General features: G+C 48.6%; 3 protein-coding genes, 1 long non-coding RNA gene and 1 other non-coding gene across 8 annotated transcripts; 2 read left to right on the forward strand and 3 right to left on the reverse strand.

Annotated features, from left to right (window-relative positions):
• The first annotated feature begins 120 nt into the window (after positions 1 to 120).
• agap2 (ArfGAP with GTPase domain, ankyrin repeat and PH domain 2) lies at positions 121 to 16,200 on the forward strand. 2 transcript variants are annotated; one of them, XM_068327551.1, is made up of 19 exons: positions 4,252 to 5,135; positions 5,254 to 6,370; positions 8,822 to 8,880; positions 9,031 to 9,118; positions 9,220 to 9,305; positions 9,380 to 9,515; positions 9,605 to 9,739; positions 9,855 to 9,973; positions 11,038 to 11,190; positions 11,336 to 11,410; positions 11,739 to 11,843; positions 12,007 to 12,184; positions 12,264 to 12,374; positions 12,450 to 12,584; positions 13,177 to 13,328; positions 13,420 to 13,510; positions 13,607 to 13,829; positions 14,408 to 14,687; positions 15,011 to 16,200. In XM_068327551.1, the coding sequence occupies exons 1-19, from the start codon at positions 5,076 to 5,078 to the stop codon at positions 15,215 to 15,217; spliced, it is 3,510 nt and encodes a 1,169-aa protein (XP_068183652.1). In that variant the 5' UTR covers positions 4,252 to 5,075; the 3' UTR covers positions 15,218 to 16,200. The 2 variants fall into 2 exon arrangements, with proteins under 2 accessions (XP_068183660.1, XP_068183652.1); XM_068327559.1 differs by lacking the exons at positions 4,252 to 5,135; positions 5,254 to 6,370 and adding an exon at positions 121 to 591 and having other exon boundaries at positions 15,011 to 16,182.
• LOC137603809 (uncharacterized) lies at positions 12,466 to 18,014 on the reverse strand. 2 transcript variants are annotated; one of them, XR_011037327.1, is made up of 3 exons: positions 17,874 to 18,014; positions 17,237 to 17,347; positions 12,466 to 12,603 (listed from the first exon to the last, which is right to left on the reverse strand). It is a non-coding gene; the product is annotated as an uncharacterized lncRNA (long non-coding RNA). The 2 variants fall into 2 exon arrangements; XR_011037326.1 differs by lacking the exon at positions 12,466 to 12,603 and adding an exon at positions 15,130 to 15,245.
• Positions 16,842 to 16,913, reverse strand: trnaq-cug (transfer RNA glutamine (anticodon CUG)). The gene has a single exon. It is a non-coding gene; the product is annotated as a tRNA-Gln (tRNA).
• LOC137603800 (zinc finger and BTB domain-containing protein 39) lies at positions 17,317 to 21,005 on the forward strand. 2 transcript variants are annotated; one of them, XM_068327580.1, is made up of 4 exons: positions 17,317 to 17,409; positions 17,902 to 19,153; positions 19,236 to 19,589; positions 19,718 to 21,005. In XM_068327580.1, the coding sequence occupies exons 2-4, from the start codon at positions 17,921 to 17,923 to the stop codon at positions 20,630 to 20,632; spliced, it is 2,502 nt and encodes an 833-aa protein (XP_068183681.1). In that variant the 5' UTR covers positions 17,317 to 17,409; positions 17,902 to 17,920; the 3' UTR covers positions 20,633 to 21,005. The 2 variants fall into 2 exon arrangements, with proteins under 2 accessions (XP_068183681.1, XP_068183673.1); XM_068327572.1 differs by lacking the exon at positions 17,317 to 17,409 and having other exon boundaries at positions 17,416 to 19,153.
• Positions 21,006 to 22,308: 1,303 nt separating this feature from the next.
• gpr182 (G protein-coupled receptor 182) lies at positions 22,309 to 25,218 on the reverse strand. Its single transcript, XM_068337692.1, has 2 exons — positions 24,260 to 25,218; positions 22,309 to 23,835 (listed from the first exon to the last, which is right to left on the reverse strand). The coding sequence occupies exon 2, from the start codon at positions 23,830 to 23,832 to the stop codon at positions 22,762 to 22,764; it is 1,071 nt and encodes a 356-aa protein (XP_068193793.1). The 5' UTR covers positions 23,833 to 23,835; positions 24,260 to 25,218; the 3' UTR covers positions 22,309 to 22,761.
• Between the last annotated feature and the right edge of the window lie 353 nt (positions 25,219 to 25,571).

Here is a 25,571-nt window from a genome sequence, read left to right on the forward strand (position 1 = left end):
TAAAAACAACCAACATGGGTGAAAACATGCTACTGACATTCTGATGTGATGTTCTGCATTGCCTTTATGATTCAAAGCACATGCTATGACACAACTAAGAACATGTATGCATTCATTTCAAGACCTAGAATGAGACAACGCCACCTTCTTTACACCTTACCATGCTTTTGGCAGCAGCTGTTGTACTGTGAAGAATATCATTTCAAATAAGGAAGTGAAGTCGGTCTGCAGAGGAAACTGACAGACTCATATTTGCGAACTTGCTTTTGTGGTCTAGAAAGAGAGAGACACGCTCAGCACCAGCCGCCCTTCTTTCACTGCTGCTGCTGTCTGAAGTTGATCTGAACCTCGTGGAACCACCAGCAGGGAGTTCAAATGGCCTGCGGCGACCCCTTTGCTTCGGTTTGCTGACGGATCCACATATCAGGATGAACCCCAACGGTAAATCGGTGAACTCCATTGCCATCAAAACGGAGGTCAAGAGGTTTGAGTCTCTCCAGAGTGCGATCAACAGACTTTACAAACAGTTTGAAAGAGTCACGGATCAACAGTTGCGCGCAGGGCTTAAAGTTTACCTGCACAGCATTCAAGGTAGGCTCATCCTTCCTGTTACTGTTTGTTAACTGATGCAATGATAGCGTACCAGAAAGTGGTGCATGCAGGCCTCTGACTCTCAGGATGCGTGCTTTAGTGCATTTCTTTACATGATTGTCGACCATAAATCCAGACTCTGGTTGACAAAAGGTAATTTGTTCCCATTGTGGACGTAAATCAGTCAGAGTCGGGGAACACAATCACATCGAGGACTGGTGTATTCCTCCGTGCTTCCTCTGTCAGTTAATGTGTATTTTCTGGTGGAGGTGTTCCTCAGTTGATGGTCATTGTGGTTTCCTTCTAAGAGCTAAACATTATCTTCGACTACTATAGTGATATTTATTTGTGAGTCAACTTCTGGACATCCAGTGACAACATCCCTCAGCAGCCATCGCCATGGCAGCAGGACTAAATCTGCTGTGTGGCCTATTTCCTGTACGCCAATCTGAAATTGCCCTCAAAGCCACTTCCTTTCAGAGGAACGGGGCCTTTACATGTGTAGCTGATGAGCTTCAAATCATTTCGTCACATCTCCACTTCCCAGCATTTCTTGTTAGCGTGACGCAACGTGTCACTGTCACACTTGGCAGCGTTTGTTCTAATCTGCAGAGGTGGAGAACAGAATGTGAGGCTGGCAGGTCTAAGAGGCACCGGGTGACAAGTAGAAATTAGGGAGAGAAGCTCCGGAAACCCCCCCCCCCCAGCACTGAAACATGAATAATTATAACCAAACGCACAAGAACTGTAGCTGAAAGAACAAAAGAATCCAAATTGAACGTTCTATTTTTCTTATTATTTCTCTATCTACGTGAAAGTGGTGTGATGTCATGAATGGTGTTGCAAGTGGAACGCTCCCACACGTCTCAGAGTTTCACACAGATTTGTTGAAACATGTTCAGTTGAGTTTACCGAGCTCCTTCCTGTCTCATGCCCCACCCTCACCAACGTCTGATGACTAATAAACAGACACGGTGAAATAAAATGCATCCTTGGTGGAGGAAAGCGTCTTACCTTTATTTTAATCTGGTGATTTGTGATAGTCGCTCCTGTCTGTGTGACCCTATCGTTGCTCAGCTCCCTGATGGATTTTGGGATCTGTCCGGATCCAGAAACAACCGTAGAGGTTTCCTCCTACATTAAATATTCCCTTCAAGTGTTCTATTTATAATTAGGCTGCTGGATCCAGTCGTGAGCATCAAACACAGCTCATCCTCTGTGGGGCCTGGATCTGAGGGTGCAGAGTTCACTGGTGCAAAAAAGAGAGTCGCCTTTCTTTCAGGCTCAGTATGTTAGGAAACGGTGGGAGGAAGAAGAGACGGGGGAGGAAAGAGGGAGGTGGAACTAAATGAAGACTTCAAGTGTGAATATGACTGGCATTGTGTTCACTACAGCATGGCTGCAGAGTTGGGGGGGTGTAGAAGACAGTCTAGGAGAAATGAAAAATCATACAGCATGACCACAACCCTGGGCCATCCATCTGACAGGGCCCGCCTATGTGTGTGTGTGTGTGTGTGTGTGTGTGTGTGTGTGTGTGTGTGTGTGTGTGTGTGTGTGTGTGTGTGTGTGTGTGTGTGTGTTGCAGCGAGCTGTCAGGATTTATGCATGTGTGACCTTTTATATAGGTGTCGTTTTCAATATAATTGGCTTCCTTGCGCGGCGCCTCGACCTGACGTCCATCAGCAGACGTCTCACATCGTCACACGTGTGGATTTAACACAAGTGGATTTAAAACACACACGACCGTCACAACTCTCCTCCTCAGCTGTTCACACCTGGGGGGGGGGGTCTCTTTAATCTCTTTAATTCATTCTTCTTCTTCTGTGGTGGTCACTGCTGTCCGGTCGTGCATTTTCCCCTTGAGCCCATAGGAGGTGTTTTGTATTCTGGGGGGTGGGGTGGGGTTTCTGTTGCATTGACTGGGGATGAGGGGGACGGGGTAGACCAAGCAGGTGGAAGGTCAGATTGTGCATGAGGGGAGGGGGGCGGCATCTTCAGAGTCTGATCCTCTGATTTACCTTTACCTTTGCTTTAACTTTACTTTAACCCTCTCTGTTTGGGGAGGGTGTGTGTGTATGCGTGTGTCTGTGCATGTGTGTGTGTATGTGTGTGTGGGGGGTGTCGTATTTTAGAATGTCATAGCTAAGTGTTTTATTTGTCCCAGAGCGGACAAATGTATGAAGACAAATTTGGGTTTACTAACATCTAAGTTTACAGAAGCAGTGGAATTTTTAAGAAACAGAAGTCTTAAATGATATTAAAGTGTTTTCATACAATTGATGAATGAAATTAAATGAAATGAAAATTATTTTTTCTATCAAACGTTTTCCAAAAATTGTCACATGTAAAATAAATTCTGGTGTGTCAGCAGCCTCTGATGTGTTGCTGTAAAGTTTGAAGCTACAAGTTTATATATATTTTTTATCACAGATGTAAATACATACATCTTAAAAACACGCTGGTGCGTTCACTGACCTGCGAGGGTTCACGACCAGCAGAGACTTTCAGACTCAAAAAGGAGCTGATTCAATCAAATAAAAAAATGAAATAATTAAGGGTCAGGGTTAGATGATTACATGATCTGTTGATGTCGCAAATACGTTTTCAATCATAAATCAGTTCTTAATCAAGTCAAATAAAATTAATTTATTCACATACTTCCTCATAGGATTTATCGTCTATGCCATATAACAGCGTGTGTGTGTTTGTGTGTGTGTGTGTGTGTGTGTGTGTGTGTGTGTGTGTGTGTGTGTGTGTGTGCGTGCGTGCGTGTGTGTGTGTGTGTGTGTATAATACACATGCATATTGCATTCTCCCCCATATGCTCTCCTCCTCTCACGCTCCTGCTGGCATCACGCTGTGTTCCAGAACTCACCCTCTTCAGCTAATGAACACGAGAGCAGCCGATAGATCACAGATCAATACACTCTCAGGAAACCTTCCTCACATGCATGTACACCACACACCCACACCCGACATTCACACCGACAAACACCCTTTTGATGCACAGATCCTGTGCGCGATTGTGATTCAGAATGTACCAAAGAAGGAGGAGGAGGAGGAGGAGGAGGAGGAAGAACACGGAGAAGATGATTGTTCCATCAGTAGCAGGAAGATTGTAACACCTTAGCAACAAACAAGCCAAGCCTCCGACTGAGGAGGAGCCACACACAGATGGATGGTCCTGATGAAACTATTTTGGCAGCTGAATAAATTAAACCAGAAGCAGACACCCTCCAAAAGTGTCGAACCCCCTCCAGGGGAGAAAAAAAAAAGCATTTTTAAAAATTTAAATCTTACATCTCCCATTTTCTCCCCTCTCCCCGCTGCTGATCCCTTCTCTCTCTCTCTTGCCCCCCCCCCTTCCCTAATTTAGCAGGTTCAGCTTGTCTGTACGCTGCTGCTTTACTCACCCCCCAACCCATCTACTCCCCCCCACACACACACAGGGAGGGGACGGGGATGGGAGGGATGTGCAATAAAGAGCAGGGACACTGCACACAGTGTGAGGGGGCAGCAGTGGAAGTGGAGGGAGAGAGAGGGAGGAATAAAAAATAAAGGAGGGAAAGAGGAGCAGCAGGAGCCTTCTGCATTGTATGGATCGCGTTTAGGATCCGGGAGGGGCCGGGAGGGACAGGAGGGAGGGACGTCGGAGATTCCTATCTGTGCGTTTGTGAGAGCAGGAAACGCTGATTGTGGGTGTAAGAAGAGGCGATCCGTGCATGTGTGTGTGTGTGTGTGTGTGTGTGTTTGTGTGTGTGTGTGTGACTCCCCCCTCTGTGCCGGCACCGCGTTGTCATGATGCTCCACGCCTGACGCGCTCCGAGGACGCGCTCCGCCGGGGCGACAACCAGAGAGGGTCGTGATGGCCGGACGCACCCAGCCTCGGTCATGCGTCTCTGTCTCCGGGCTTCTGCTGGATTCTCCCCCCGCTCCCCTCCAACCCTCTCCCCGCTGCTGATGCCCTTCCTCCTGCCCGCCTCCCCGCTCCCGCGCCTTCCGAACGGATGCTGCCGTCAACATACATGTGCGGCGCGCAACGAGAGCCCATGATCCGGACCGGACTGCATACACGGCTCTTGGGGTACTTTACCACGCTGCTTTTAGGGTAACACTGGTGAATTCTTAAAGGCATTACCTTTTTCAGGTTTACAGCTGCTCGTTCATTCCTGGTGACGTATGATGCAGTTGATTTTTGCTGTGAGTGAAGACGATGGACTGAGCAACATATAAGAAGGAGGTGCTGCGCCTAGAAATAAGGTCATGTGAATAATTACCATCAGGACTGAAGCACCAGACAGCGACATGAAGATTTATTTGTCTCTGTAGCTGCATATGCATGCAGTGGAAATTTTTTAATTTGGCTCTTTCCAGGGAACAAAAGAGCTGATTGGACGGCATTAACTGCTGAAGGTTGTCAGGTAAGCACAGGAGGACTCCGTGACTGAAATTAAAAATCCCATATACAGAAATTCGGGGGATGGATGAACCCTGCGGCCCTTCTGCTGTCGTATCTTCTGAGAAGAAACTTAATCTCCCTCCTTGTAAGTTTTTGGTCACGGTCGCGCCGTCAGATTCTTTCACATCCCAACAAGCTGGCAAACTGTCAGTTGTTCATGTCGCTCTGTCTGCTTCCATTCATCGACTGTGCGTCTACTGAAGCTTGACCACATGAGCGGAGGCGGCGCCTTGCAGCAACGCACCACCTACCTCATCTCCCTCACCCTGGTCAAGGTAGAGGCTGTGGAGGAGAATGGAGGGGAGGCCAGGAGCAGCACCCCACAGGGGAAGGATGCGGATGGCGTTCCTGGAGGAAGGATGGGTGGAGACGCTGGGGTGAGAGCGCAGGGTGAAGCTGGAGTGGATTCAGGACAACCTCAGAGAGGGGAGGACGCCGCTCGTTCTATAAAAGGCGAGAGGACAGATGACCCCCACGGCGGAGACAGAAAACCCCTCACTCCTGTCAAAACGTCATCGGATGTCGACGTCCCGCGATCAGGGAGTGAAAAACCTCAATGCAACTTTTCAATCCCACTACCGGCTGACAGAACTCCCAATCAGAAGCCTGCAGAGATCGATGCGACGCAGGTGGAGAAAGCTCTTTCCACCCCAGAAGCAAAGCGAGGCATGCCACCCTCGCTGACCACCACACCTCCACCAGAACCCGTCCGTACCCCGACCAGGACCAGCCTCCCCATCCGCCCGGTGGGACAACGCCCCGTCAGTCTGCTCAAGTCTCACAGCAGCGCGGCCACCCGAGGTCGCGACTCCAGGGAGGGCCGAGAACGCAGCCCGACCTCGGCGCAGAGTCTGGACCGCAAGGACTGCCGTGTGCCCACGCGTTCGCCGGGACCCTGCAGGGCTTCGTGGGCCGAGGCCAGCAGACCCGAGGGATGGAGGGACCTGAGAGATGATGCCCAAGCTGGACTGCCTTTAGAGGTGGCAGGTGGCGTGGCAGCAGTGATGAGGGACATCCCCAGGAAGGAGAGACTAAAGACGGGTTCAGCCTCGCTCCCCGCGCCCGCTAACCAGGCCTCCAAACCGGGACGCAAAGGGAAAAGCCGTACGCTGGACAACAGCGACCTGAACAGTCTCTCTGAAGACCTGGGGCTGGCCAGGGACGGCCAGCAAGCCCAACAGGGCCAACGGGGCTCCGCCAAAGACAGGAAGATGCTGAAGTTCATCAGCGGCATCTTCACCAAGAGCAGTTCGGGGGTGGCGGGGTCGTCTTCCACAGCGCCTCCTGTTTATATACAGAGAGACTCCAGTGAGGAGGAAGGTAGGAGGTCGCAGACACACGCACGACATCTCCATCACGTCTTCACCTCTCAAACCACCCTCCATGACACCGAACCGTGACCATCGGGCGCCTCAAGCCCTCAAAAAAACGATTAGCGTGTAACCTTCATGTTGCACAAGCATGTGTGCAAATTGAGCGTGGGTGGGGTCGCCGCGCCGAACCCCACGCAGAATATATGTACGAGATTTAAGGGCATCACGTGCCAAGAGGCCTTTTCACGAGAGCTGTGTGCGACTCTTTGATCCGAAAACGACAATAGAATCAGCTTGGACAGTCTCGATCTAAATCCCCTCAGAGCGTGGGCAGATTTCACACCGCTGGAGGGGTAATCTCCATATTCACACACACACACACACACACACACACACATACACACACATTTAAGCATTCCCAGCAAGGGGTCTAAATCTCATAATGAAGCCAAAGGGGAGAGGAGCCGATCACAGATGCAACGCTCCACTTCATATTGGCCTCGTCTTTATTTCCAAGAAGGCGACAGAGTGAAAGACATGAGGAGATGTTTGTTCACCCGCCTCAAAAAAGGGAAGTGTGGAACCGCAGCCAATCAGAAGCATTTCTAATCCACTCTTTGACATTCCACCCACTACATCTTCTATCCACTCTCTGGGGCTTTTTCCTCATCCTGCTCCATCCTGTCTCGACCAGACGCTCGGTTTAAATTTCATCATGTCAAAAAAGCCTGCAGCATTTTTAAGATTTATTATCTTTACAACTGCCGCTGTCTCTTTTACAACCCGTGCATCTCTTTCACAAACAAGGCTTGCTCAAAGAGAGAGCGAGCATCAGCTGCAGCGGGGCGAGCGAGCGAATGAGTGCGTTCCTGTTTGATGTATTCATTCACTCATTGTGTATTCACACTGTTACACACACACACACACACACACACACACACACACACACACACACTCACACACACACTCACCCGAGTAGTGAGACTAGCCCAACACGCGTGCACAGACGCACGCACGCCAGGGCAGGAGGAAGTGTTGCCATGGCAACCGGCAGGACTGCTGCTTCTGCCGCTACAGAGGCAGAGTCTGATGAAACAGATGGGTGGATGGTGGAGGAGCAAGAGGAGGAGGTGTGTGTGTGTGTGTGTGTGTGTGTGTGTGTGTGTGTGTGTGTGTGACCGTGCGTTGACACGGGCGGAGAGGATTCTGACAAACATCCAGAAACAGAATTGAGTTAAGAAGAGTGGGTTTTGGTGAGCTATCAGCTGCTTGTGGGGGTCGCGGCGAGCGGTTCGAGCAGGCGGCGTGGATAATTGGTTTCTGTGTGTGGAAGCAGCTGAAGGATCACGTCGTCTGATCGCTTCTGGCAGCGCAGGAGTCCAACATAAAGAGAGCTTAGAGGGCGAAACATAAAGATGGATGTATGTGTGGTTGGGGTTGTCCTTTCTAACACATCAACCCTGTTTTTACCTCCAACGAGGAGGCCATGCTTCCATCTGCAATGCCTTTTTTTTTGCTGGTTTGCCATATTTTTAAAACGTTGAGTAAATAATTAGCAGATATGGATCAATGATCGGATCCTGATGCTGCCAGGTAATCGGGTGCAGCCTAATACAACCAGTCTGCTGTAAAGCCAGATGTTTCCTGTTCACATACAGTTTTATCTGCCTGGTTGTGTTGCATTACTACTGCATCTGTTTTTTGTCCTCCCTTCCTTGCCTCCACCCGATTAAGTCTGTTTCTATTAAAAAGTTGTGATAAAACGCTGCAGAAATGAGGCTTAAAAGTTGTCATAGCCTCTCTTCCCTCTTTGGTGTGACTCACAGCATAAAGGAGGAGCGCTTGATGGAGGCAGCGAGGGGCGCTTGATGTGCTCGTCAACTGCCTCCTTATGCACGGAGCGGTGGAGTCGTGTTCTTTTCCGCTGGTGTTTTTTTTTATTTTTTATTGCAGTATAAATATTTGATTTGAAAGCAAGACACACTCATTTTCCATTTGTGCACACACCACAAAGCTTCACGTGAAGTCATGATTCAGGCATATTTTATCTCAGCCCATCGACACCGAGCTCCAAAGCAATAATGTGTGATGTCGTTTCAGACGTGTAGGATTAAATCAAATAATCCGTCGGTTCTCATAATCCAGTAACTATAAATTAAAAACCCCACGTGAGTTAAGGTGTGACTTGGGTTCCTCATCCTGTTTAGTTCATTAAAGGCCATCACCCCCCACCACACCCCGCTCCCCCACCCGCACACGGGGATAACGAACCGTGTGGCTGCAGCTCCTCGGATCCCCGGCGCGACTGAAAGGTCGACGACCCGCTAGGCCTCACGGGCGCTCACGCCGGCCGGTCACGTAGCAGCTGTGTGATTTATTGTTCTCCCACAGGCCGTGATGATGGCTGCCCTTTCTCACCGCACATAATTAAAACGGCGACTGTTTATCTCTCCCCCAGTAAATATCGCCAACAGCCAGGAGTGGAACCTGAGCAGAAGCATCCCAGAGCTCAGACTGGTAAGACCAAGCTGCAGTCGATCACAAGTGGTCAATTCTCCATCACGCCTCCTCCAGTTTATATACTGGAGTGTACTCTGTAGGATATCCACTTGTAATGAAGTACTTTTAGTAATCCTTGTGTAAAACAATCCTTTTTCCTCCTCTCAGGGCATTCTGGGAAGTGTAAAAAGCGGCAAGTCAGCGCTGGTGAACAAATACATCACAGGCAGTTATGTTGCACTCGAGAAGCCGGATGGTAGGAAAGATCTTTGTCAGTTTAATCTAATTTTTGATCATTTGTTCACCTGTAGAGATGAGGATGTGTTGGCGTAACCCATCTGTCATTGTCTCTGAAAGGTGGCCGGTACAAAAAGGAAGTGATGGTGGACGGACAGAGTCATTTATTACTGATCCGGGAGGAAGCGGGATCACCTGATGCGCAGGTGCGTCTTGACAGAGGCAGTAATTAGTATGCAAAGCCTGTGCGGCCTTCTTCATCATCCTCTTCCCTCTGCAGTTCTGCAGCTGGGTGGACGGGGTGATCCTGGTCTTCAGCCTGGAGAATGAATCCAGCTTCCAGGAGCTCTACCAGCTCTACAGCCTGCTGAGTTCTCACCGCACGGACATCCCCGTCATCGTGGTCGGCACCCAAGGTCAGAAACACTTCATCCTGGGACCAACCGGTCTTATCTGGACGTTAAAGGAACAGTTCACTCAAAGATCGGCGTTCTGTTTGTTCCAGATAAAATCAGCAGCACCAACCCCCGTGTGATCGAGGACCAGCGGGCCCGGCAGCTGTGTCTGGACGTGCGTCACTCGCTGTTCTATGAAACCTGCGCCACCTACGGGTTCAACGTCGATCGGGTGTTCGCGGAGGGTGAGTTGACGCCAGGTTTATTTTGTTTTATTTTTATTTTTTTTGGTGAGTGAACCGATCGGATGTGAAGAGCTGTCACTGAATACCAACTCCTGATGTAACGCCTGTTTTCCAGCTGCCCAGAAGATTGTCGCTCAGAAGAAGCAGGCGGCGCTACAAGCCTGCAAGTCTCTCCCGAACTCCCCCAGCCACTCCGGAGGCTCCACACCTGGATCGGCATCGTTCCCTGGACAGGTACAAGATGAAACGCTGCTGAAACAGTTTTTATGAATGAGACATGAACAGATTATTGTACTTAAGCTGGAAAGCGTGTTGAATTTTGGGTCCATGTTTACCCCACAAACTTCTGTGGACCAAGAGGTCTTATTGAAATTTTAACTAAATTAAAAGGGATCGCTTTTCCCTGGCGAAGGCGTTCCATGATGAATACCGTCATATCCAACAGAGGCCAGCCATGGGAAGAGAGATGGAGGTGCATTAGGGTCACAGCTTCCTAGCACGGCTTCCGGGCTCAGAACGCACAATACAGCGAGATAACGCTCCGGTATCAAGACGCTAAGCGGCTTAAAGAGTCCATATCGTGTAGCAGGCGGAAGAGAAGTCGAGTTCCTTCTATTGGTTCTGATAAACTGATCAAAGGAGGTGTAGAAGTCTCCCAGGCGTCCGGATCAGTAAGCCGAGTCCACCTCTGAACAGCAGGAACGTCTCAATTAACGGGTCGGCTTTATCCGAAGGCCGACTTCCTTCTTTTACGTGGCTGTAATCTAATTCCACACATCCGGCTTTCTTTCTTCTGAGCTGCACATCGTGGTGTACGTCTCATCCTCCGACCACATGGAAAAATCAGCTTGTTCGAAAAAGAAATTTTCTCCGATCGTAAGGAAATATATGGATCTGTCTTAGCCGGTTCTGCTGGCTCAGCAATCCGTCGGTGAATGCTAGGTAAAGTTAAATCCATCCGTCAAAATGAAACGTCGTTTCCATGCCGATGCGTCTCAGGGACCGTTCATCACCTCCTCTGCATCCACCTCCGCTCGGCGAGTTTTCCCGCTCCCCACTCGCGTCGACGAGATGATCGACGAGCGAATGATCCACGCCGTCGATCGTCACCCGCTTCTTTTTTTTTTTGTTGTTGTCAATGTGTTTCACCAGTTTTTCATCTTTCAGCCCATTTCTCACCCTCTTCCATCTCCTCCCTCACGCCTCCATCTCCATCTCCTGCCGCCGCCTGACCTCCTGACCCCTTTCCTGTCCTCCCACCCCATCCCCTCCCCCCGGGGACACACGCATCCTCTCAGATCAGTAACGGATTGAGTGGCGGGTACGCCTACTCCCTCCCCTCCACCCCTGTGGTCGGTCACAGGGATCTGCGGGTCGCACAGGGAGAGGGGGGGGTCGGCGGCAGCTCCCGTTCACTGAAGAGCATCCCCAGGCGGCCCTCCCTCTTCAAGGTCAGTTGTTGCCAACTGCAAGGAGTTTCACACGTTTATTCTCCCGTCATGATCTCTCGCCATCATTCCATCCCATTCGTCTCTGATCTCTGGCTCCGCTCTGAGGGTTCAGCTTCAACACGTTTCTGCTTCTGTTTCGTTTCAGAACCGGGATTCAGACAAGAGATCCGCTGACGGCAAAGGAGACCTGAACAGCGCTCGTGGCGTTCCCATCAAACAGGTAAAAAAAAATTTGAGAAAGCTTCTCAGAGAAATGATTTACAGGGTCATTTCTACATCGGAGGAAATGTTTTCCGCATTTCCGGCTCCGATAATTCCTTCCTATTCCCTCCACAGCAACAAGATGGGAACAAAAATGCTCTTGTCTATTTATTTCATCTTACATAAGCAGCGTTGGTTTCATCTTTTTCAACCTTTCTCAAGGGTAATCTATTAATATCGTGCTTCCAGCTGTCGTCAGAACACTTTACGCTTTGAAGACAGTCTCTCTCTGTTGTGTCGAAGCTAAATTTAGTGCCGACTGTTGTGACCTGGCTTGTTTTTGACAGAGCATCCTGTGGAAAAGGAGCGGCAGCTCTCTGAATAAGGAATGGAAGAAGAAATACGTCACGCTGTCCAACAACGGAACGCTGTCTTACCACTCCAGCCCCAGTGTAAGGGAACACCGACGGATCAATCAGGTTTCAGTGTGGACAGCATGTTGGATCAATGACGATCCATAGATTTGCGTATGATAAAAATATTCTAGTGATGTAAATGTGTAGCTGCGTACAGATTAGGAGTAAATCTATGACTAAATCTATCGTCGGTTTTTAGGATTACACACAGAATATCCACGGAAAAGACATCGACCTCCTGCGTGTGACGGTTAAAGTTCCTGGGAAACGACCTCCGAGAGCCGTGGCCCCCGTGGGCCCCTCGCCTGCACCCACCGGATCTGCACCCGGGATGAACGGACTGAGCAAAGAGCTGACGGCTGATAACAGCAGCACAGGTACCGGATTACGGTTTACGACGGGAAATGTCGTATGTGTCGTATGAATGGGACTAACCGGATATGATCGTCCTCTCAGTTCCTCAGCTGTGTCCCGCCACCCTATCCGTGGTCGACGATCGCCCCGGCGGGGGGGAGAGAGGCCTTCAGCACTGCCCCGCCTCCCTGTCCACCAAAGCACAAAGCGTCGGTGGGTAGAAATATCATCAGAATCACATTTTATTTACCCGCCATCATACATGTGCGCCTCCTCCTTCCTCTTTAGATGCCCTGGAAGGGGCGGCCAATCCGTTCTCTGGAAAAGACCCCGGCCAATCGTCTCCCATGAGCGACAGGAAGAAGAACAGGAGGAAGAAGAGCATGAACCAGAAGGGAGACGCCGTCGTCGGACAGGCCGAAGGTACTTTTGGAGGCTTTTGCTAAAAAAAAAAAAAGATTTATTATAGATAATGAAAAAAAATCATCAAATATTAAAGAATTTTTCAAGATTTAGTGCGAAGCCAGCTTTTAATTTTTAATTAACGAACTATTTTAACATGGTTTTTTTTACATATTCTTGCATTTTTGCTCTTCTTAATCCTCTGTCTCTTCCTCCTGAGGATATTATATTCCTGAAGGGGTTTGTCTTGCACTGGATGTTTCTTTAATTCTTCTTAACGCTTCTTCTCTCTGTGTGTTTTCTCCTTTATCTCTTCCTTATCTCTCGCTCTGCAGCCAAACGCAAAATGTGGAAATTAAAGAGCTTTGGTAGCTTGAGAAACATTAATAAGACAGGTAACCAGCGAGGATGATGAAGCTGCATCTGCTTGTGCTTTCATTGTACAGTTCCCTTCCTCTGTTTGCCTCCATCTTCATCTCTTCTTCGTTTGACCTCGTTTTTCATCTCGTTCAGATCTTTCCATCCCTTCCTTCCGTCAAAATTCAGTTTTGTGTTCATTGGTCATTTCATCTCTTGTTTTTGTAACCTGGTTCTTCATCCCTCGTTCCTGCAGAGGAGGAAAACGCAGACTTCATCGTCGTGTCTTTCACTGGGCAGATGTGGCACTTTGAGGCTCCGAGCCTGGAGGACCGGGACTCGTGGGTTTTGGCCATAGAGAGTCAGATCCTGGCCAGCCTGCAGTCCTGTGAGAGCGGCAGGAACAAGGTTCGGCGCGTTTCCGCAGATCCGTGTTGCGGTTCTGGAAACCCTGTGGATGAATACGTTTACTCTGTCTACTTGTGTGTTGATCTTTCAGGCTCGGCGGAGCAGCCAGAGCGAAGCCGTGGCGCTCCAGGCCATCCGTAACGCCAAGGGCAACGGTCTGTGTGTGGACTGCGAGGCGCCGAGTGAGTTCCTGCGTCGGCTGCCGGAAGAGCCCCCTCCCAACCTCATCATGTTCTGGTTTCCACCTCATAACCAGCCTCCCTTCCCCTCTCCTGCAGATCCCACCTGGGCCAGCCTCAACCTGGGCGCGCTGATCTGCATCGAGTGCTCGGGGATCCACCGGAACCTGGGCACGCACCTGTCCCGCGTCCGCTCCCTGGACCTGGACGACTGGCCCGGGGAGCTCACGCAGGTTCTGGCCGCCATCGGGAACCACATGGCCAACAGCATCTGGGAGAGCCGCACCCAGGGCCGCACCAAACCCACGCCCAACGCAACACGGTGGGCGGAGCCTCAATTATAGCCACGCAACTTTTGAACCTGATCCATACATGGTGATGCCTTTACATTACGATGGATCAATGGCTACAAACACGTAATGATATTTAAGTAAGCAGATATGAGGACATTAAAGTCTTCGTCTGCTTCTATAAATCATTCATAACTGGTGTCAACAGGCGCTGAATTATTGATAACCTATAATAAGCTTTTCAGTATTCATATTCATATATTTAATATATTAATATGGTTCCACTCATACAAATCTGTCCAGTTAGTGTTTTAATCATTTAGATTTACAGTTTGTATTGTAAATTTGAATTTATTTCATACAGAGGAAGTTTGTTTCACTGTTACAGAAATTTTCAGTGTTATTAGAAATAGATTTTCATATTTATTAACTTTTTACTAAAACGAGAACAAGGACAATAGTTTCCACATGTGAGGTCAAGCTTTAGGTCTCTTCTAGGGACATATTTGGACCAGAACATGTCTTCTCTGTCGGTGACGTCATCAGGATTCAATTACAAATCTGGGTGTTTATATACAGTACTGATTTTATATTTTGTGTTTTTTTCAAGCGAGGAACGGGAATCGTGGATCCGTGCTAAGTATGAACAACGGGCATTCGTGTCGCCGCTCCAGCCGGCGTCGGAGCCCCGGCTTCCGGATGAGAACATGCCGGCCTGGCTGCTGTCGGCGGTGACGGACAGAGATCTGCCCAGACTGCTGCTCCTTCTGGCCCACAGCACCAAGGACCAGATCAACGCCCAGCCTGCCGGGGCGACGCCGCTGACCTACACGGCCCTGCATGCTGCTTGTCAGCTGGGAGACGTGGTCATGACCCAACTCCTCGTCTGGGTGGGTTTGATCTTTGATCCAGGAATTCTTTAAAAACTTTCAAAATTCCAAGAAAAGACAGCAATCGATACGTGTCTAATTGATCTGAAAACTAAATTAGCTGATGATTATCGTTACTCTGTTATAGAGCAGTCAGACTCATGACTGGTTCAACAATCGTGAGTTTTACTAAAAGAAATTTAGAAACTTCTACGGCAGCCCAAAACGGACAAGTTTGACACCAGATTAAAGAGCGTTATCCCCATTTTTACCAGACTTCAGCTAAAAAGAGTTTTATTAACAGTTAATTGTTTAATGAACTAATTTGATCTCTCCCCCCCCAGTACGGAATCGACGTCAAATCTAAAGACAACCAAGGCCAGACGGCCATGAGGATAGCCAGGAAAACAGGAAGCAAAGGCTGCATTGATATTTTGCTCCAACACGGCTGTCCCAATGAGACGTCACCCCCCACTGCCACGCCCGTCCTCTCCCGCCGGTCCAGCACCGCCAGCCTGGGTCGGAACAGCTCCAGGAAGCGGGTGTCGTAGCGGCGGACGGAAGAGGAAATGGAGGACGCTGATTGGTTGGAATATGGACATGGACAGGTGAAGGTGACAGGATTTAGGAGGGGGAAAAAAGAAAGAAAAAAAAAAGACTGAGCAACATATCAAACCACTTAAAAGCAATATCATTTTGTTTCCTGATGACAGACATATTGCTGAAATACTGTGTTGTTGTGACGTCATTTTAAAACGACTCCAGTAGAAACGTGTAGCCTGTCTTCTGTCTCTTCTGTTTCACTTCCGCCCAGAAGAAGTGCAATAATCCAGCAATGATGACGAAAAGCAACAAGAGTTGGGGTGTATCAATGGGGACCGCGTCAGGTGACTGCTGTGGGTGTGTCGATGCGTCAGGGGGAAGCCGCTTTTATCTGAATTTATCGTGACCGGATCTCCGGTGCGTCACGTGGTTGCGTTAGGTGCGCGTCCGGTGCGGCTGACGCGCAAGCGCATCTGCTTAGAGTAGGTTTGGAACATGAAATATGTCGGTGTTACTCTCACAGATGAAAGATATGACGTTTTAATATACTGTAAATGTGACTATACTACATGCTTAGTGTTACACTGTTAAATTCAAATATCCCAATTTTGTAAATGATTTTTACTGGTAGTTTGGAAACTATGTCGAGTCTGTTTTTCATCGTCTCCTATAATTTTCACGTTCATGAAGCATAAACCAGTAAACTGATGCTTTTACATATGTAAACATGTGGCTCTGTTAAGTTTTCTTTGGGATGGCGGCTGCGTAAAGACGTTCATGTTAATGTTGTGTATAGGTCTCTGCCATGAGTTTACAGTGAAGTATGACGAGTTGCAGGTGTCGCTGTTGTTTCTGACACTGTGGGTTGTGTGAATCCATCATGAGCTAAAAGAAATGGTTACTGGAATAAAATAAACTTTTTTTAAATTAGCATTATCATCATCATCTGCTGTGTTTTATTACATCGTGTTGGACAGATTTTCTTTTGCGAATGAGAAGAAGATTACACCTTGCGCCACCACCAGGTCAAAATGCCAACTTACCTGCCATATAAGGAGGTAGGTTGTGGTCGTCATCTGGGTTCAAGTGCATTTTTACTATTGGATAAAATCTTCAATGCTTGGGGGAAAAAATCACTCCAAGATCCGTCAGGTATAAGATCCACCACGCATCAAAGTCATAAAGATATTTAAAGGTTTGTTTGTTTTTTAAATCTGGTTTATGGGTTATTTCCCTGGAAATTAGTTCTCTAAAAAAAAAACAACTTCATCTGCTTCTCCCTGGATCCACACCAAAAAAGTTTTATTCTGTTGTGTGTCCCGTCCTTGAAGAAGAATTGTTCTTTATGAATCCATTTTGTCCATCTTAAATATTTTTACACACGTAGATATGCAGGCCCGAACGCACACAAACACACAGACACACGACCTCTATATCATCTCCTCTGCATGCCTGCAGAGGTCTGCAAGCATTCAAAGGAGAGGATATTGATTAGGTGGTGGGCAGCATCTCTCTGGTGTGCCCAATGATTAACTTGCTGGGGGATAGTTCCTTACTCAAGGGTACCTCGGCAGTGTCCAGCCCAAAACATAGTAGACCACCGCCACACCTATATTTAGATTTACAATAATTAGGTTCCACCGAGATTTGAACTCGGATCGCTGGATTCAGAGTCCAGAGTGCTAACCATTACACCATGGAACCACATGCCTTAAAGACAAGACATCATACAGCAAAATTAAATAGAATTTTTTACGGTGATCAGTTGAGTAGTTGTTGATTAATTTGGGGAAATGTTAAAGAAAGAGCCATGTCACACAATTCTTAAGAAAATTATAAAGTCACAAATAGTTACGGGTATGTCCCTTATCACACCGTAACGCCTCAACCAAAATGCGTGAATTTATTATGTATTTATTTATTTATTTATTAGAAATTAGGCTGACTAGTAAACAAACAACCATGATTTGTTGGACAAAATCCAGACTTCCGCGTCTCGGTTCAGTTTCATACATGCAATAACTCACCCGGCCGGCAGATAGCGCTCGATTAATCCGTCTTTGTTGACATACGTCATCAAAATGCGACCAACGATCAGACGGCTTGTAATTAAACGCTTAAGATAGACGGGTTCTTCTCTAAAAGACAGAAAAAGACAGGAGGACAGGAGGATTCGTCACATTCTAACACATTTCAATGAGTGAGTCTTAAAAATGAAACAAACGAGATCGAATCGTCCAGAAAAAAAAAAATAACGATATTTATGTGACGTGGAAACATAAAGATGTTTTAGCGGTTTGTGAATACATTCAAGTGTGTGGGCTGGCTAAGCTCTGTTAGCTTCTTTTTAAACGCAGCAACGGAATGAATAAAAACGGCAGAAGTAATAAAAATAATGATAACAAATATGTTCGTTTGTTTTCCTGTCAGTGGCGATGGGGCGGTAAATTGTAGGTATTTTTCTTTGCAAATCTCTGATTGTAGTAATGACAGTCACTTTTCAAAGTCCACACATTTACAGCAAAGGTCAAGTTGTTTGATCAATATTTAAAAGTTTTAATTGGTGATTTGGGAATTTTTATGTGGATTTAGGAGTGGCTACTGATTCAGACATCTGATAACATTTCAATCAAAACAGGCATGGATTGCCTGATTGCTCATTACCTGCTCTGACTCTCAGCTGTCTCTTCAGGTTTCCTCCAGCAGCAGTGATGAGGATCCGGCTGCAGGGTCCCGGCCACGCCGCCAGCCTCCTAGCTGAGCTCAACCGCTGTCGACAATCACGCCAGTACTGTGACGTGTTTCTACACGTTGGTAACCGCACGTTTGCAGCTCACCGCGCCGTGCTGGCCTGTTCTGGGACGTACTTCCGTAACTTGTTCGCCCGGGCTCCGGCCTCGACCACCAGTGCCTTCTCTTTGGAGTTCATCTCTGCAGCCAATTTTGAGAAGGTTCTGATGTTCGTCTACACGGGCGAGATCTTCACCGATCTTATAGATGTTGGGGTGCTTTATGAGCTGGCTGAGAGGCTGGGCATTAGTGAACTGGTGACGGCCTGTCACGGTACTTTCCCTGACCTGCAGGCTTCTATGTCTGCAAACTGTAAAGCAGAAACACTGGATTCCAGCGTGGCGACTGCTGCTGCGTCGGTGGTTCCTGTCAGGAGTGCAGCTTCCGTATCTGCATCGTCTGCATGTTCCTCTGCTGCCTCCTGCTCGTCTCTGTCTTCGTCCGCCGTGCCGACCCCTGCTGCTGCTCCCTCGCCTCTCTTCCATGCCAGGATTTCCAGGACCGTCCGTGAAGCTCACACCGGGACTCTGGGGTCTCTAGAGCTGAAGGCGGAGGACATTCAGTCTCACACTGGCTTTGGACAGATGGTAGCAGATCATCAACCAGCAGGTGGACAGAGTCTTTTAACCTGCAGCGCGCTCATCCAATGTGACGGCGTTCTGCCTCCGAGGACAGCGCTCCAGCTGAAGACAGAGCAGGAGGAAGAGGAGGCAGACGGCAGCTGCGAGGAGGGTGGTGCAGGCAGACGTATGATTTCCGAGAGCGTGGGAAGCTGTCTGCCTCAGAGCGACGATGCGGCGCCATCTGACTCCCGCTCCTTCTCCGACTCCTCGGCTCAGCTTGGAGCTGAGGCCTGCGACCCAACCTCTTCCTCAGGAGAGCCTCTGGGCTCCCTGCATGTGGAATCAGTGGAGGGAGGCGTAGTGGAGGTGCAGAGGGACGGCAGGCTGATGTTTGAGGATGATGGAGAGCGTGAGGACGACAGGGACGCTTTGGAAGGGAGTCGAGCCGAGGAGGAGCAGTGGAGGCAGCTGTCAGGAGAGATCATCGAGCTGAGCGACGATGAAAACTTCATGGAGGAGGCAGAAGAAGAAGAGGATGAAGATGACCTTGTGTGTCTGGAGAATGGGGAGGAGGGTAACTCCAGCAACCAGGTAACATTTGTCCTCATCAGCTCTAAAATATTTCCTGTAAATGTAAGTCTGATAACCAGGAACGATGCTCCTCCTCCTCCAGGTGGGGGGGAACCTGCTATCGTGCAAAGCGTGCTCAGCGTCGCTCCAGGCAGACCCTGCTGCCATCAGGAGACACGCCGAGACCCACCTGACGGAGCTCGGGCTCTGCAGAGCGTGCGGGACCTCGCTTCCGGACCGTTCCGCCGCCGTCGCCCACGCTTTGTCACACGTGGGGGTGCAGCTCTTCACCTGTGAAATGTGTCACCTGCAGTTCTGCTTTCAGAAGAAGCTGCTGCGCCACCACCGCCAGACATCTTCCTGTTACAGCATCCCTCCGGCGGCTCTGACTGACGTCGGCCTGAGCGGCGAGCTGACGTGCGCCGTCTGCAGCAAAACCCTCAGCAAGGACTTCCAGGTTAGCCGACTGAAACAGTAATATCACCTCAGGTGTGATCAGATCAGAGACAATGTAATCAGGTTAGTACTAATCATCAGGAGAGACTTGGTGGTTAATTAACGCTCGACTCCTCCTTCCCTCCCCAGACGCTCAGAGACCACCTCCTGAGCCACGTTTGCCCCCAGAGCCTCCGCTGTGGCGTTTGCCTCCTCCCCCAGCTCTCCCTGTGCTCCCTGCTGTGGCACGCCCTCGCCCACCTCTCCTTGCCGGTCTTCAACTGCCCACACTGCGCCAGCTGCTTCGTAGAGCGCCCCCTGCTGGACAGACACATGACCTCACATGCCGAGGAGGCGGCGGCCAAAGAGAGGGAGCTGAGGGTCAGAGGAGAAGGAGAGGGGGGAGGTGCGGCGGGATCGGACGAGCTGCATTGCTTTCTTTGCCCGCAGATTTTTGTGTCCTCCTCTGCCTTTCTCTACCACCTAAGCCTCCATACCAACGAGCCCCCAGGGGGCGCTGGCGGAGGAGGCGCCGGCGCCCAGGGATGGCTGGGCAAACGGAAAGCCGACCAGTCTCTGGAGTACCCTCCTTCTTCTTGCTCCTCCTCCGCTCAAAGGGACGCCAGCGGCCTCGTGAAAATGAGCAACCTGGGGTTTGGCCCGTCTCCTGGGGTCCTCTCTAACGGGGGCTCAGGCCAAGACGGCGGAACCGGAGGAGCGGGAGTCCGTGGGAAGTGGTACCGGTGTCGCTACTGCGGTAAGCGCTTCGCCCACTCCGGGGAGTTCACCTATCACCTGCGGATCCACACCGGGGAGAAGCCCTACCAGTGCAAAGTGTGCCTGCGCTTCTTCAGAGGCCGCTCCACCATGATCTGCCACCTGAAGACGCACGCCGGCGCCCTCATGTACCGCTGCACCATCTGTGGCCTTTACTTCTCCACCCTCAAGCTGGTGTCGTCACACATGGAGCTGCACAAGGACCAGCTGCCGCCGGACTTCAACATCGAGCAGACGTTCATGTACAACGATCACTCGAAAGAACCGCTGGCCGCCGTGGACGCCTGAGGACGGTTCTGTCCCCGCCCCGGTCGCCTCCGTCCAGCATCTCCTCTACATCTGGTTATCATGGACCACATACCGCATAAATAGACTAGGGGTACAACTTCAGTGTGTTTATGTTCTATATCAAACTAGAAGTCTACTCAGTAGAGCCCATCCCTCCATCGTGCTTTCATGTGTTCGTCTTCTTCCGTCTGTTCAACAACACAAACACTAAAACCAGGATAAGCTGTGATTTCCTGCTCGGAGCGTTTTCAGCAACATTTTAATCTAGATTTGAAAATCATCTCCAATCATTCCTGAAAAAGCAATGAAATATTCCTTTATCCCAACTGATGATTTGGAACGAATAAAATCAAACTAATGTGGGTGAAAAAGCTCAGAGAAGCATAAAAATCTCGCCTCCGAGGGAAATTGTAATGAATAAATGTAAAGGTTTTATTGATTATTCACCTTTCGGTTGATTAATCCCTCTGTTGGCTTCTTTTGGATTACAGTATTCCCTCGCTTAGTCGCCCTTCAGGATGCGCGGCTTCACTACATGGCGGATTTTAAAAGTTCTATATAAATAAATGTTTTTCTCGAGATGTAAGTTTCATCTCATCGAGGACACGGGAGTGCACTTTTGCCTTGTGAAGTGGGATTTTTTTTCTTTGTGAAACCATTGCAACGGCTCCCAAACGTGCTGCTGGTTTAAAATCGGCACGAGGACGATTCATGAACGTTTAAATTACTTTTATTAATAAAATAAATAGTCTGTTGCTATATCAAGGATTTTGGTTTTCGCGGGTGGTCCTGGAACGCATCAACCGCGAGTAACGAGGGATTACTGTACTCTCTGGGTTTATGTCACCCTGTGAAAATAAAAGCAACCAGTAGGTGGCGCTGTGACGACGTCATCGCACAAGTCTCCTATAAACTTAAATATCAGTTTTAGGTTTTTATGTCATACACCTCCACATTGAACTAGCACTTCACTGTAGCACGGAAATATTTTCTTATATTTGAGTTCAGCTGTTTCACTCAAGTTCTCAAAAACTCTTTTAAAAAAAACGTATTTTATTTGTCACGAACTTAAAAACACGTTTTAACGGTGAAAATGAGTCACATGCTGTGTTCGCTCCTGTAACGTATTTAAGTGCCCGTTACATCTTTGTGTAACATTCGTATCTTACCTCATATTTATGATGACGGTGCAGCTATTTTTTTTTTTTTTTCCAACGTTACCTGTTTTTAAAGTTAAATCTATGAATGTTGGTTTTTTATAAAAACTGTTTTTGAAAACAATAATTAATAAACGCCTCCAGCGCATCCAGCCTGTTTTGTGTCCGGTGCTTCAGAACCCGTCCGTCACCAGGATGTCAGTGATGAACTTGCAGAATTGTGTGACCCCCCCCTCCTTCCGGGAGCTCGTGACCTTTGCCCTCTTTACAGCCGCAGTCTCTTCCTGTTATTGTGTCATCTATGGACTGATACCTAATTTTTATTAAAACTTCTTATCATTTAAGTCCGACCCAGCCCAGATGGAGTCAGATATGGAGGCGTAATAAAGATCAGCAGCTGGAGGAGAGGAGATAACCGAAGTGCAAGAACAGCAAAATATCTCTGCAACAGAAACACGCTTAGCTTCGAAACATGCGTGTCCACACGCTAGAACATCGCTGCACAATAATCCCACTGACTGTCTTTAACAGAAAGAAAACCTTTATTTCATATTAACAGGAAATTACATGACAGACTGAAGCGGCAACCAGAAACATAAATAAGCATTTAGCGACAAGTAATTTATTAGATTTGCGATAAAACAAAACGCGAGTCTGTTCGGTGGGATCTCTGTGTGTGTGTGTGTGTGCTCATAGAGATGGCTCTTATCTGGACAGACAGAAAGGTTCTAGAGGTCATGAGTTCCTGTTGGGGGGGGTGGTGGTGGAAAAAAAACAAACATTTCCTGTCTTCGTCTCTCTAACACTGATCAGATACGCGATTAAGAAAAGACAGGAAGTGGATTATTAGAGGACGATGCTGATAATCGGAAAAGTCATGAACGTCACAGTGAATCTGTGCGCCTCTGGTGATCTGAAGCACCAGGACGGGTCCAGGCGTGTGTCCAACATCTCGCTCCTGAAGCCGTTTCTTTACGAGCCGACGTCGGACTGGCTGGTGCTGGCGTTGCTCAGCTTGCGTTGCTTCCCGGGGTCTCCGGAGCCTCCTCTGGCCCCCAACTGGCCCTCCAGTCCCTCTCGCGGGATGTAGTTCACCACGGTGTTGATCAGGTTGTCGCGGAAGCTCTTGCTGAGGAAGTTGTAGAGGATGGGATTGGCGACGCAGTGGAAAAGAGAAAACCCGTCCACCAGCGCATAGGAAAAGTAGAGCACCTCGACCGCGTTGCAGCTCAAGATGTAGTTGCTGAGGTCGTCGACGATCATCAAGAACACCACCATGTGGTACGGCAGCCAGCAGGCGACAAAAACCAGCGAGTACACGTGCACCAGCCACACGTCGCGCCGCTCCTGCACGTCCGGCGCGGTTTTGACCGCGCGAGCAATCAGCACGTTGCAGGTGATGATGGTGGCAGCGGGGCCCAGGAACTGGAAGAGCAGGCGAAAGAAAGCCACGGTGACAAACCATTCGAGGAAGTTGTTCTCGGGTATCATGTAACAACCCGGCTCGTCGTACTCCAGAAGAGTCACGTGGACGTTCTCCAGGAGAGCAAGGAATAAGGAGAAGGTCCACAGGCCTCCGCAGAACAGCCAGCGGCGTCGACTCAACGCGGGAAAGAACGCCGGGAAAGAGGGTCGGGTCAGGGAGAGGTAACGCTCCAGGGTCATGAAGGTCAGGAAGAAGGAGCTGCTGTAGAAGTTGATCATGTAGACCAGGTTGGTGACCTTACACAGGAAGCGACCCCACAGCCAGACCTTGTCCATGGTCACCTCCATCATGAAGAAAGGCAGGATGACGATGACCATCAGGTCCGAGAGGCTCATGTTGATGACGCAGAAGAGAACACCGTTGGCCGAGTGGCGTCGGCGCCAGTTGACCCAGATGACCAGCACGTTCTCCAGCAGTCCCACCACGAAGACGAAGAGGTAGAGCAGGAAGAGGGTGATACGCCGGTAGCTCATGTCCAGCTCCAGGGTGCACTCGTACATGAACCACGGCGTGCCATTGGTGTGATCCAGCGAGTGGTTGTTCTCCAGAGCGCTCATGGTCTGGAGGGGGAAGCAGAAATAGTTTCATATCTGTGCAGAGTTCAGGTTTACTTTGGGGTTAATCCGATTATGTTTCCAGACATTGCATAACTGAAACGCAGAAGGAGGGCGGCAGACGCGATGGGAATAAAAATTTCCATTTCTGTGCGGAAACACGCAGACATGCAGTCATCAATACACGAGGTTCGATCACACCCAAGAGCAAACTATTGACAAATTCCAAATGACAGCTCCCCTCTTTTAGTAACCCGTCAATGTAAAAAGCCCAGGGCACCTTGACATCTTTAATTTTGTGATGTCACTGATGTGGACATCACTTTACACATGCTTCTGGAGCGTTCTCATACAGGCAGTGAAATGAGCCACAGTCTTGAAAATTAGTGTTGAAATGTAAAAAAAAGAATAAGTAGAGGCTAGAACGTACCTGGCTGTGATGAAGAGTGTGGTGGAGATGAAGAGGGCGGGTCCCTCCTGAGGCCTGGAGGACTTCTGGAGGGTTTTCTGAATAAAGCCTGCAGACGGAAGATGACTCCTTCCAGCTCTGATGTTCGGGTATATCTGAGCGATCAGGCAGCCGGAGGTTCCTACCCTCCCATCAACCCACACACACACACACACACACACACACACACACACACACACACACACACACACAGACATACACACACACACACACACACACACACAGAGACATACACCTACCAGGACATCCTCACTGAGTAGTGGGGAGTGACGTCGGCGCTACAAGGAATGCGAGTTTGTGTTTCTAGAGAGCAACATGTTCAGACATAAAAGTGTTTCTGAAAATCTGTTTTTTTCAATCAGAACATTAAAATTTTTACTCAAAATGTAACAATATGAAAGAAAAATAGCTTTAAAGATTTTAAAAAAAGGTTTTGTTTTTTATTCAGTGAAACAGAGTTGTGTTTATGTGTTGAGTTTATAGTGGATTTAATTTTACTAGTTCATAAAGACACTTATTTTTTCATATTTATCCAAAGCAGCATCTTTGATATTAAAATGTCCAAGTTTCTCCCCAGGAAGTGGAACATATGGACTCGAACTGTTTCCTTACAGTCAAAAACTGCATTTTAACGTTGGACTGCAGCCAAAAGCAAAATGGAACAAGAACCTCAAGTTCCTGCAACAGACAGACTTCCTGCACAGATTCAGTTCTGTGGGTTAAAAGAGATACATAACTGGGATCCTGCATGTGAAGCACGAGCGGCTGGTTTTATGTTTATTGGTAGAAAAGTTCTGGTGGGTCACCTCCGACCTGCACCAGTAGTGGAAACCAGTTGGTGTGGATTTCTTCTTAAAAACACAAAAACAAAGTTGTAAAGTGAGGGGGGAATGCTAGAACTGTTATCTTAGAGGCTTAAGATTTTAATCTTTTAAAGATACTGTAGACTGTAAATATTACAGTAATAATAAAAAACATTTTAAAACAAGCCCCCTTCTTGTCGTTTCTCCAATAGTAATTTGTCGACTGAAAAAATTAAGTAGGACGAGGAGAAGCTGATGATGAGTAGAACTGGTGCAGAAACGATAAAAACAGGCAAAACGTAGAACAATTCCAGGAAGCTCTGCACATATGGTGAGTGATGGGCAGAGAGCGGGATGGGGTAGGGGGGCATCAGCCACATGGAGGAAGTGGGGGGTTTTGAACCTCAGCCCACACACACACACACACACACATCCACATCATCAATGCAGTTTAAAGGTGAGCTGCTGTT

The sequence above is a fragment of the Antennarius striatus genome, chromosome 2 (genome assembly GCF_040054535.1).
Source record: "Antennarius striatus isolate MH-2024 chromosome 2, ASM4005453v1, whole genome shotgun sequence".
Taxonomy (NCBI): Eukaryota; Metazoa; Chordata; class Actinopteri; order Lophiiformes; family Antennariidae; genus Antennarius; species Antennarius striatus.